This window comes from Nycticebus coucang, chromosome 2 (genome assembly GCF_027406575.1).
Source record: "Nycticebus coucang isolate mNycCou1 chromosome 2, mNycCou1.pri, whole genome shotgun sequence".
Lineage (NCBI taxonomy): Eukaryota > Metazoa > Chordata > Mammalia > Primates > Lorisidae > Nycticebus > Nycticebus coucang.
This window is the reverse complement of record NC_069781.1, coordinates 57,736,099-57,748,817: the sequence shown is the minus strand read 5'-3', so window position 1 is coordinate 57,748,817 and position 12,719 is coordinate 57,736,099. Positions and strand designations below refer to the sequence as shown.

The following is a 12,719-nucleotide window of genomic DNA, read 5'->3' as shown; positions in this document are numbered from 1 at the left end:
AGCAGGAGGAGGTGGTAGCTCTTTACCTCTGGGAGGGGAGGAATCAAGGGGATTGATGGGAGAGTAGCTGGATTCAGGAACTTGGCCCAAGTCATAGAGCTATTAAATGGCAGAGTCTGTCCTAAAAATTTGTGTCTCTATGATTCCAGGGTCCATTTTCTTTTCTGCCAAAAGCTTAGTAAAGAGGTGGGGGGGAAAGACAGTTCTAATGAACCAACATTACAATGCAGCATGTGGTGATTTTGTGACAACTATGAATCCTTAAAAAAAGGCTCTAGATGGTGTTGGCTTTTTTGCTCCTAAATTTGGGTATTGGGAATGTGTAGTTGCAATAACAGCTTTCTGTGTTTTTCAGAAACCATCCTCAGCCTCTGATCACTGTGTTCGAACACAGACCTGATTGCTGGCCAGTACTTCTACAGCAGCTGACGGTTTTTTTCCAGCAATGTCCTGAAGGGTAATGTAAAATAAATAAAGATGGGAGACAGAATGGCATATGCTAATTTTAGAGCTAGTATTTTTTTTCCACCTGTTTTGACCATAAGTTTTGACCATAAGGAAAGAAGTGTCATAGAGCAGGTTGCAGTTTTCTATTTTCTTTTTAATAGTAAGAGAAAAAAACCTGCCAGATTATTGGTTGTTGAAATATTGAACATGAGGAAAGCTGTTATGAAAGAAGTTAAACATTGGTTAATGGTTAGGAAAGTTGAGTAGAAATATTCAGTAAACTACAGAATACATATAGGTTATAAGTTTTTCCCTTTGGAATTTGGTTAGTGAGTTAATCGCTTCACTGGAAGCTTGCCAATGGGGATCCAATATTCCTGCTAAGGGGGACCAGATAACCACCATATGCATGTTTTGTGTAGCTTCACCAAGGCCTCCTGATGGTCCTCAAAGCTATGCCCGGTCCATGGCCCATCCTCACTATCATGCTGCTGGTTTTGGGTCCTCATTATCTCTTGCTATGGCTGTTGCCAGCCTGTTCTAAGTTGGCAGCTCTGCCTCCAGGCGTCTCTTGTGGAAATCTATTCTCCAGACATTCATCAGAATGATACATCAAGAGAGCACATCTTACTGCATCACTGCGATGCTTCAATCTCCATGGCTGTGGTTTTCCAACTGTGTTTACAATGCGCACGCTAAGCCTGGGAGGTATCCCCACCCATTCAGCTCTGTTTTCATAGCACTGACTTGTTGATGCTTTGTGGATGTGCTCTCTGTTGGTATACAAAAGAATTTGCTTTCTGAAATGGTTTGAAATTCCCTAGATGACAGGATGAAGTCTAATATTTCAGGCTAGGCTTTGTATATCAACATGGTTCTGACCTGTCTCCCCAGTTATATCCATTTTTATTTTCCTGTCACAATGTGTGCTTTTGCAGCATGCTGATGTGCAAGGGGAGCAGTGCTATTCCCTCTCTCTGTGCTTTTGCTTATAGGTATCTCCCTCACTTTATCGAATTTTACCCTGTTCCCTTCCTGACTAATTTCTCTATTTTAAATTTCTTTTTCGGCATTTTCTGCCCTAGGAAATCAGTGTTTACTGTAAGCTGGATTTGGTGTCTCTCTTGTGTGCTCACATAATAACTTGCAGATGTTCTGATCTTTAACATCTTTATACTTAAAGTCTTATTCCATTAACTGTGAAACTTCATTGAGGGCAGGGACTGTGTCTCATTCTTTAAGAATACCTGGCACACTTATAAATGCTTCATAAATGTTGACTTTCTATAAATGAGGCCCTTGGGTTGGCAGGTAGGGTGTTGTAGAGTGCCTCCTCATAACATATGTCACTACATACTTAGAATTGTCATACAAGGTCATAGATACCATTATCCTGGGTAATGCTTGAGTTACATGTACTACACCAGCTACATTTTTAGTTCCTTGCTCTTGAAAGTTTGATAGCATCCTGTACATACAGTTTCTTTAAAGACCATATCTGAGTCCATTATTTCAGTGTTACATAGAATTTCTAGGTAGAATATACTGGTATAAGAAGTTTTAAAGAGATATAGGAAATCATATTTTAGTCAGTTTGGACTAATCTAACAAAATACCATAGACAGGTGACTTATAAACAACTGAAATTTATTAATCGTAGTCCCAGAGCATGGGAAGTCCAAGATCAAGGTGTTGGCATATTTGGTATCTGGTGAGGGCCCACTTTCTGGTTCTCAGAGGACTATCTTTTCTTTTGTCCTCATAGGACTGAGGGGCAGGGGACTTCTCTTGGGCCCCTTTTATAAGGGCATTAATCTCATTCATGAGGGTTCCACTGTCATGACCTAATTACCACCCATAGGTCCTACCTCCTAATACCATTACTTTGGGGATTGGGATTTCAACACACGAATTTGGGGTACACAAATACTCAGACCATAGCATTTTATAAGTTACCAGTGAGGAAAATCCATGTAACATTTGAATGAATGCTTAAAATGAACATCATTACCTTCCTCTCTTCCCTCACCTAGGATTGCATTTTCAAAGGTAAGACATTTATTACGTAAGCCATTGTTCAGATCTGTCAGAAACAAATGTAATCCATATTTAATGAGATGTCTCTGTTGCTAAATAGATTGGGATACTTATAAAACATGCTTCACCTACTGCTGGGTCAAATTTGTTATTAAACTTTTTTTTAGGGCAATTCTTAGGAATGCATCTCTTTTTTAGGGCTTTATTTTGTCAACAAGTAGTAAATTTCCTGTTGCTTATTTTTATCTCTGAAGTATATTATGTTGGAACTTGGAAGTAATTATTCTAATAAAATTCGTCCAGATTTTCATAAGGAAAAAAGATTATTAATTGATTTTTCTTTGCTTACATAAGCTTTTATCTCATACCTATCACTTAAATTCTCAGGTGTTAGAGTATGCTTACTAGAGCCATTTGGAAGTTTTATATTATTTTATATATGTTAGTAAAGAATAAATTCATTTGCCTCCTTTCTACTTTTGCACCATTCTATGCAGGATGGAATTGATAATTTGGGTTGCGTTAGTTTCCTGAGATATAATTTTAGATTCAGTTAACTAGTTAAATTTTTCTTTAGGAGGTAATACAGGCTGGTTGGTAATTTAATTGGAATTTAAATAGTGATTCATAACTATGGGAAGAAAGCAAAATGTGAGGCCCCCTTTCATTCTAGTTCTGTTTGTGATGGGAAGTATTTATGAAAATAATTATTTATGTATATGTTGAATAGTATTTAGATGTCCTAAAAGGACGGTATATCTTCATGCTAGTTTTGGCATTATTTTATAACTAAGTTCTGCATTCATTAATTGAAGGCCTGCAATGTTAAGACTTCCTGTTGACCTTTCAGGAACTGAGAATTATGTAAATTGATAATGATCTCATGGACTTTAGGCCTGGACACTTTAAGGTTATCTAATCCAATACATAATTTTTCAGATGAAGCAACTAAGGAGAGCAACATTAAGTGACTTATGGATTACTGTCTAGCTAGTGGTGAAATTGCGCCTAAAGCCTCAGCTTTTTTGACCCTTAATCTAGGTCTTTTTCTACTACAGCTTCCTTAGTAGACTTGTGTGTAGATATATTGCTAATTGATTATATTTTTAGACATTTCTCAATCACTTTGGGATTTCAGATCATCTGTTTTATTATTTTCTTTTTCTCCTTAAGCTTCCTCAATTTCATACCCCACTGAAGTGATGTTTAATCATCAGATACTACAGAGGAAACGCAGGATCTAAAATCAGGACAGATTAAGCCAAGTTGATTTTTAAATAGTATGTTGTCCTTAAGGAAGCTCGGCATTATGCTCCTGATGTCAAATCATGATGGCATCTTAGAAATGTATTTGTTTAGGCAAACCTTTCGTTTCACCTTCAGTATCTCTAAGTAGAAGAAAACCAAAAGGCTATTTGTGTATCCTGTTGACACCTGAACAGTATTTAGTGTTTGGGGAATACATGGTTGGAGAGAGATGGGGAAGAAATGTTGCTTAAACCTCTTCTAGAAAACTTTTTCTTCATATTCTAAATCACACATACATCATCTGATTCCTTCATCTATGAAGCTTTTCTTAGTTTCCTAAAATGGATAGTGTGATAAAAATATATTTCAGTAATAATTATGAACTCAAAGTACTTCATTTGACTTTTATAGAGTGTGTAAGTATTTGAACTTATGATTAAAAAAAAAATTCCTCCAGGCTGTGAGCTCCATGAAAGCAGGAACTTAATCTGGTTTTGTTTCTTGCTTTGTCTCTAGTACATACTGGTATACTGTAGGTGGTCAATAAATTTCGCCAATTGAATAAATGAATGAATGAATAAAATTAAATTTTATTGATTTGTTAACTTTTAAATTTGTACTAATGTTAATGGCATTTCAAAATCATATTGTTGTGGAATGTATAGAATTATTATATTATGTTACCAACCATCATTCAATTGCATGGAGTAATTGCACTTTATATTGTTCTTTTGGCTGTTTTTACTTTCTGTCCTCCAGTTCAGGGAGCCTATCTGATTGTCCTTGTCAGGTGGTATGCTTCCTGAAGATAGATAATGCCTGGTTCATCTTTGATTCTTATATAATCATTTTTATATGTATTAAAGGTGCAAAACATTAAAATAAAATTATGATGTTGAGTTAGATTATGATTCAGTTATAAAACTACAACTTAGTGTAACTGGATTAATTCAATGATTGAATGTCTCTTTGGAGGGTTGTGTATACAGTTATTGATGGCTGAGCATCAATAAACAGAAATCCACAGTCCATTCTGGCATTTGACTTATGGTCTGGCAGGGGATACAGGTAATGATAATAAAGATGTTATACCTGGAAGCATGTGTCAGATCTGATCAAGGCTAGTTGTCAAGGAAGGATGTCAGGGAGTTATTTTAAAGTAGAGAACAGAAAGATGGTAGAAACAAGGCAGGGGACAGAATGGGGAAGGAGAAGGGGGAAGAGTATATTACAGGTAGAGGGAATAGCAAGTGTGAAGAAAGCCCAGATGGCTAGAAGACCTGAAAGTTAAGTATAGCTTAGTGGAGAGCAAAGAAGAAAAAGAAATGAGGCTGGAAAGATAAGCAGAAGCCAAATTTTGGTGGGTTTGTGAATGGGCCTAAATACTTTATCTGTTTTAAGCTTGTTAATGATATGATCAGATTTTTGACATAGTTTGAAAGTAGTTTGAAATAGTTTGAAAGTGATTTTGACATTTTAGTGACTTTGGACTAGGATTTATCAGGATATAATGAAATCTAAATAGATCTGAAAGATTTGCATGGTATTCCTTCTTTGAGTGGGAAATGCTTATGAGGAGGGCCTTGGCCAATTATTATCAGGGATAATAATATTTTTGTTTCATCAGGTTGTAGTGAGGATCAAATGAGTTTAAAGGCAAAGTGCAGTAATTGCATGCTCTAAGGGTTAACAGGTTAACAAGTAAATGTTAACTGTCATCATAGTCATCCTGCAGTGTTTGTACAGATTTGTTTTATATAGATCCTCACCTGTAGAATGTTTCCCAAAATGCATGCCTATGTCATACTCCTGGAAGAATAGACCCTGACATCTGTAATTCTAAAAAGGTTGTCAGATGATTCTTCTGTTTAGCATGCTCTTTTAATGTACAAATAGAGATTCTCTTTATCCTGGGCATCCAATTTATGGCCTCTAGTTGTTGAGTTCATTTTCCCTACTGCACAAAGAACTGTTTGGTGTAGATCTAGTTCGGTTATGGTAGATTAGAAAATTCCTAAAAAAAAAAAAAAGTACACGTGATAGTGTGGTAGTTTATGATATGTCATGAGTAATAAGTTGATATATGCTACTTTCCTGCTTAGGAATGTGTTTAACTCAGTGACTGGATAATGTATTACATGACTTACAGGTCAGAAGTTTCATGTATTCAAATAATGGCACCATTTCTGTGGTATCTATATTGCGAACCATCTCAGTTAGAAGAATATGCTGAACTCCGACTAGCCCTGCTGAAAGTCTTACTTCAACCCCGGGCTCTTTGTGACAAAGAACAGCCATCAATATTGGAACAGCAGATACTTCAGCTGTGTTGTGAGATGGTTCCCTGTTTGCAGGTAAGGTATTTTATCCTTCACTAATATAGCTTTGGCACAAGAGAGTGCCAATGATTTTTTTCATGCGTAAAGTGGTTCTAGAACCTATGTGATTGGGCAAACTCAGACATGACCCTGGCTGTAGAAATGCTTGCACTCTTTTGGAGAAGGTAAAGGAACAAAATCTAGATTTAATATTAATATATGTCATGTTAACTAAATTCACAGAAATTATAAATCAAGATAGTGTACCTTAGGATTAGGATGAATGAAAACTTTCCTTTGTTTAAGAAAGACATATCAGGGGGGGAAAGCAGAAAGAGGGACGGAGGGAGGGGGTGGGGCCTTGGTGTGTGTCACACTTTATGGGGGCAAGACATGATTGCGAGAGGGACTTTACCTAACAATTGCAATCAGTGTAACCTGGCTTATTGAACCCTCAATGAATCCCCAACAATAAAAAAAAAAAAAAAAGAAAGACATATCAGGAAAAAGATTTTTGAGTTGAGTTTCTCTTTGTGTTAGACACCAGAAAACTAGTAAGAAAAAAGACCTTTTTGTGCAAATTAAAAAAGGTGTGTTTCTCTGTAGATACAGCTCTGAGCATGCAAAGCCTGGCCAGCTGAGTTCTGGCGAGATTTTAGTTTCCACATGTCCCCTGACAGCACATTCAGTGGCCCTGAGGGATTATGCTTTTGAGAAGCCCATAATATAGCAAATGAAGTAGGACAAGTATTGTATATAAATTCTTAAAATTTAAAGTAGATGGATGAGTGCCATGGATAAAATGCTGTGGGAGTTCAAGGGAGAGAGAAATTTGAGCTAATATCTCTGTAATTGCAGATTAAAAAAAAATCCAGTTGCCAGTGTGTTATGATTTTAGTGTAGTGATTCATTTATCTGGCTATCCCTTCCCATAATCAAGGTTTGCCATTTGCTTGAAGTCTGAGCACCATGCTGCTTAGCTGATGGAGGGAATCTGAATGTATTGCAAAGTGATCACTTGAGGTCACAGATGACCTGTTTTAAGTTTGTGTTAGCAAAGAGTGACTAGAGTATATCTTTCCTTTGTGACTCATAAATAGGCTTTCCTGTAATCAAGGCAGAGAAAATTTAATTAAAATGAATTCTCCTGTGGCTTTTCCAAAGCTTTTACTTTGTGTGGGCAATAAAGCAATATATAGGCAGAACATTTTGAACTAGGGTACATTTTTTTTCACACCCTGCCTGTATTGGTGAATGTTTACTTTCATCTTCATAATCCTTTGTTGACAAGCCTAAGTCTAAGTCCCTTAGTTTCTGTTCTTCTCAGAACAAAACAAAATAAAATAGTAAAACTCCATCTGTATCTTGTCTTGTTTTTCTCTCTTCTTTTCCATTTTTTTCTCCTCTCTCCTCCTTTTTACCCATAATTCATCACTTTTGTTACTTCTCCATGTGAAATGGTTTCCAGACTTTTCACTGTGCTTTGTCAGGAATTTTCTAGTTTATTGGTGCTCAAAATGTGCTATTATGAAATTGTTCTTGGAGCTGAAAATGGTGCTATAGATGTGGTCTGACCTGTACTGAGTAAAGGGAACGAGACACATTTAAATAAAAAACAAGTTTGTTATAGAAATAGCCATGCTACCCTGTTGACCTATGATTTGAGAGTGATCAGTGGAACCTCTATTTCATTTTCTTACCCTGGTTGCTCTTCTATTTTATATTTGTTGAATTGTCTTTTTCATTTTAATTGTAAGTCTTATCTCATGTATTATCCATTATAAATGATCATTTTTATGTAAAGATAGAGCATTTCTTCAAAATTATTCTAGCCTAGAATTTTGATAACGTTAAACATTAGAGAGCCTTTGATGCTAGTTTGCTGAGGTTGTCTTTTGAACATTATTATTATGGAAAATTTCCAATATGCACAAAAAAAATGTACTCAAGGAAATATGTTGTCAAACATTAGGCTTTATTTTGTTTTAAATCTCTCTATTTTTCGTGGCCTTTTGACTGTCCTACTGTATGTTTGCAAAAGAGCAAAATAATTTAGCTATGAACTATGTTCATATTTATAACTTAATATATTTGGCTATTTCTTCCAACTTGATCTTTTAATATCTTTTTCTCTTGTTTGCTAAGAACTAATTTTTCTTTCCATGTGTAACTTATATTCATTTGGGTTATTATGGTGATAACCACTGGTAAAAGGTACAGCTGGTCAACTGTAGGCTTTCCTCCTGATGAATTTAACAGACACAAGGCTCCTGATTAAAGCAGATGGTTCATTGTTTGTAATCTCTGGGAAATGCCAATGTGTCTGTGAGCAGGGCCATATCCTTAATACCAACTCCAGAATTTTGATCAGAACAGCTGGGTTTGAATTGAATTGGGATTTTCAAGAGCACCCAAGTCCTTCCTGTCTAATACGTTAGCCTGTTGAGAAGACACCCTACCATTTGAATATGGTCTTTTATTAAGTCTGCCAAGTGTGGAAATAATGCTCTTAACTCAGGCTGTCTGAGCAAATATCTTGCAGAGGAAGGGCTTGGTAGCATGTTAGAATAACATGTTGGCCCCTTACTGCCAGGTATTTATGAAGGAGAGTTCACTTGGAGAACTCAGAACCAGCCTTCATTAATTTTCTTAGCACATTGACACTGTCATGTAATTGGTCTTAAGACATCTGTACTCAGAGAAGCTAGAAAAACAAACGAAAAGAATTCGTGCCAGCCAGCAGTAACAAAAACAGTAGCAAATTGTATTTTGGTGAGTGACAAAAGGAGAAGGTAAAGTTGTATATTTTAACCCTGATGGACTTATGTAACTTTATCTCCTTTAAGTCTTTACAAGTTTAGAGAAAAATATTTTTATTGTTAAAGGCTTCTTCATAGCTTAAAACCATCCTTCGATTTGTACATATTTTAATATCAGATAATTACTTTTAAACAGGTTAAAGATTTGATACAGACAACAGAAGTGATGCTGTTTATTGAAGAATTATATTTAAGCCTTTTACGTCATCCTGTTTTCTGGAAAATTCAGCTTACTGAGCTGACCCTTCAGCTGCTGTGTGTCTGTGAAGTTAGCTTAAAGATAACTGGAGAATGTTCATCTTTAATTCACCTTTTAGAGCACAGTGTTGAACTTCTGAAGGAGGTAAGGATAGTAAGAAATTTTAGTGTGTCAATTATCATGTAAGTGGTCATTCAGTAACTGGGTGAATATACTCATTTAGTTTATCATATATCAGATGTTTTGATCTAATACTGCAAATGTACTATTACTAACAACATTTATTAGAAAAATGAATCATTAAAATGTTCTTTATAGCATCAATTAAGGATCTACCCCTGTAGTTGTAAAAATTTTTTTATTTATGCAGAATGCACAAGAATTGAACACTTACTATACGCCAGGCCCTAATGAATATATAGATGACAAAGTCCAGATAGAAAATAAGTAATCATAGTTACAATAAGATAAATGCTTTTATGGGAGTATATTTAAAGTGTAATGGGAATGCAAGTTAACAGAAATAGGGCGTGAGTTGAGGTTTGAAGACTGAATGGAGTTTGGTACAAGGACCTGGGAAGAGTATCCATTTGCAAGAACAGCAGGTGCCAAACCCAGGCCCACAAGAGAGCAGGCAGGCGTGGCCGTGTAGAAAACAAGAGGGCGTTAAGTATGATTAAGGTGTGGAAGGTGAGGCTGGGCCCCTCTCCTGTGCCACTCAAATGAGTTTACATTTTATCTTCGAGGCAGTGGCATCCTGTTTACACTTGATCTTAGTCAAGAGGCTGAGAAGCGACAGTGGCATCCTGTTTAAGACCTTTCAGAAGGCCTCATTTTTCTTGTAGAAGATCTTTCTGACAGGAGAGTGAAGGAGGGTTTGGGGCAGCATAACACTAATAGGGCAGGAAGTGAGGAGGATGCCTTAGTCCGTTAGGGCTACCATAACAAAATACCACAGACTGGGTGCTTAAACAATAGAAATTTGTTTCTCACACATCTGGAGGTTGTGGAGTCCCAACTCAGGGTTTTTGCTGATTTGGTTCCTGGTGAGGACTTTCTTCCTGGCTTGCAGACGGATGCCTTCTCACTGTAGCCTCATGGGGTAGAGCGAGTATGTGAGCTCTCTACTATCTATTCTTATAAGCACACTGATTTTGGCCCAGCCCTGATGACCTCATTTAACATTAACATTTAACAGTAACATTTCTTTACTCCGAATGTGGTGACACTGGGAGTTAGGGCTTTAACACACAAGTTTTATAGGGTTACAATTCAGTCCATAGCAAGGGCTAATTAGGGAGGTGGGAAGGGGAAAAGAGAGGCACAGGAGATGGAATCAATAGGGCTTTCTGATCAATTAGATGGTCAAGGAGAGGGTCCTTGGTTGACTCTCAGCTTTCTAGTTTGTGCTACCAGAGGTGTCAGAAACTTGAGAGAGGATGGCTAGGGGGATTGTATACAAGCAAAAGAAACTGATGATGTGAAAATCAGGGGTAGGAATATCTTAATAAGGGGGAATGATCAATAAGGGAGAAGATATAAAGTAAGGGATGGAAATTACTTTCAGGATGTAGCAAATAAAAGTTTGTTTTCACATTAGAGGAAGCAGTTTCAGTAAAGTGGTGGTGGTGGGTGGGGAATTGGAAGAAGGGAATGAATGGCAGGTGAGGAAATGCCGAGAGTGAGGTAGATTATGGTGGAAAGTGGGAGCTGAGGAGAAAGGCTCGACTGAGTCATTTGTCAATTTTATGATTAGAATAGTTTCACATATACTGGGACTTAGATAATATATATTGTATATTATATATTTCACATATAAGATATATAATAATTATATATTAGAAATGTGTAGAATATAAATGTCTTAGCACAATAATCAAGTAAATGAGGTGAAAGCTATGTTGATTGGTTTGATGTAAGCATGTCAGATTGTATAAAAAAGTCAACACATTGTACCCCACATATGCATAAATGTATTCATGATCTATGTGTATATGACTTAATAAAAAAAGCTAAAATAATCGTATATCAAACTTCTATTCAGCTGTATAATTTTATCTATTGTAATTATACCTATTATATATGTGGGTCATTATGAAAGTTTTAAGATACACAAAAATCAAGAAGTATAAAATCTTCAGGGACAGAAATGAAGCTCTTCCAGCAACAAAGATAAGCCGAGCAAGGTGAAACTTGCTCAGAAAGGAGGCTGTTGACTGTGTTTCTTGGAAGTGAAATAATGGACCATGACACTGTCTCAAAAATTCTGTAGTGACCAAGTATATATGTAGTAGATGTAAGTGTTATATGTGTTTCATATTATGTAGAGATATGTAGGTATATATAGATAAATAAATATTTTGTATATAAATGCTATGTAGAAAAATATTTCATAGAGATAGACAGGTTACCAGGAGTTTTAACTGTGAAAGTGCTGTGCTGTATTGTTCTTGCATGCTTGTACTAGGTTTATTTGAGCAGGAGACATAATTATCTCTTTTTAGGGATGGGGGGGACACAGTTTCACTCTGTCACCTTGGGTAGAGTGCTGTCATGTCATAGCTTACAGCAATCTGAAACTCTTGGGCTTAAGCAGTCCTCTTGACTCAGCCCCTGACTAGCTGAGATTACAGGCGTGGTCCACCACGCCTGGCTAGTTTTTCCATTTTTAGTAGAGACAGAGTTTCACTCTTGCTCAGGCTGGTCTTGAACTCCTTCAGTTCAAGCAATCCACCTGCCTTGAGCCTCCCAGAGTTCTAGGATTACAGTCATGAGCCACTGCACCTGGCCAGACATGATTATCAGTTATTATTTCATAATTTGGTCCTTTTTAGTATCATTCTCTGCTATTTTATTATGTCTTTTGCCACCTGCCCCCAGCATTTGTTTATTAAGCAGATGCCTATGGCAAATGCTTTGCTAATGGCAGTTAGTTAAAACCAGACAAGTTTTGTGAAGCTTACACTTCAGTCAAATGGTTCAAACTAGTATGCATGAAAATCACTAGTCAGTGTTTATTAAACTCACAGAGATATGGAAATAGAACTTTCCAGCCACCCCAGAAGCTCTCCACAGACTTAGTCCTAATCACATTCTGACTATCCTGACTTTTATAGTAGTCACTTCCTTGTATTTCTCCATAGTTTTATCATTAGTGTATATTTCTAAACACCACAATATGGTTTTGATGTGTGTGTTGTGCAACCCCTTTTCTTCCTTGAAGTTTATATATTGAATGAGCTACGTGGTTTTCTACATTCTGGATTTTGCTGATGGCATTCAGACATGTTTTTCTGCGCATAGATAGTTAGCTTACAGGCTCAACTATTTTGTTTATTTTTTGTTTCCAAGTCTATAGTGAGTGTTCTTTTATCACGATGCACATAATGTGTGTTGTTTTTCTTTTTATGATGTTAGTAGCTGTTGATACTCAATGCCTAGTTCCAATTAATTGATTAGAATTTGCAGAAATGGTGGTGGTCTGATTCTATCATTAGAGAGACGGTCTCATTCTATCATGTTTCAGTCAGCTCTGGCCAAAGTTGTGACACTGGTAGATTGTGTGAGCTCAGCTGCCATCTTTGTTGTATTTGCTAAGGGAGATAGCCTTTCTTATACTTTTTTCTCACTTTAAAAACAAAACAAAACAAA

At 36.6% G+C, this 12,719-nt stretch overlaps 1 protein-coding gene across 5 annotated transcripts in view; it reads left to right on the top strand.

Annotated features, from left to right (window-relative positions):
• The window catches only part of FOCAD (focadhesin), a 329,244-nt gene that overhangs the window by 97,814 nt on the left and 218,711 nt on the right, over positions 1-12,719 (top strand). For all 5 annotated transcript variants that reach the window (XM_053571667.1, XM_053571636.1, XM_053571657.1 and 2 more), the window contains 3 exons: positions 356-457; positions 5,882-6,086; positions 9,006-9,212. In XM_053571667.1, coding sequence (XP_053427642.1) covers positions 356-457; positions 5,882-6,086; positions 9,006-9,212 — 514 coding nt within the window. The remainder of the gene's footprint in view (positions 1-355; positions 458-5,881; positions 6,087-9,005; positions 9,213-12,719) is intronic.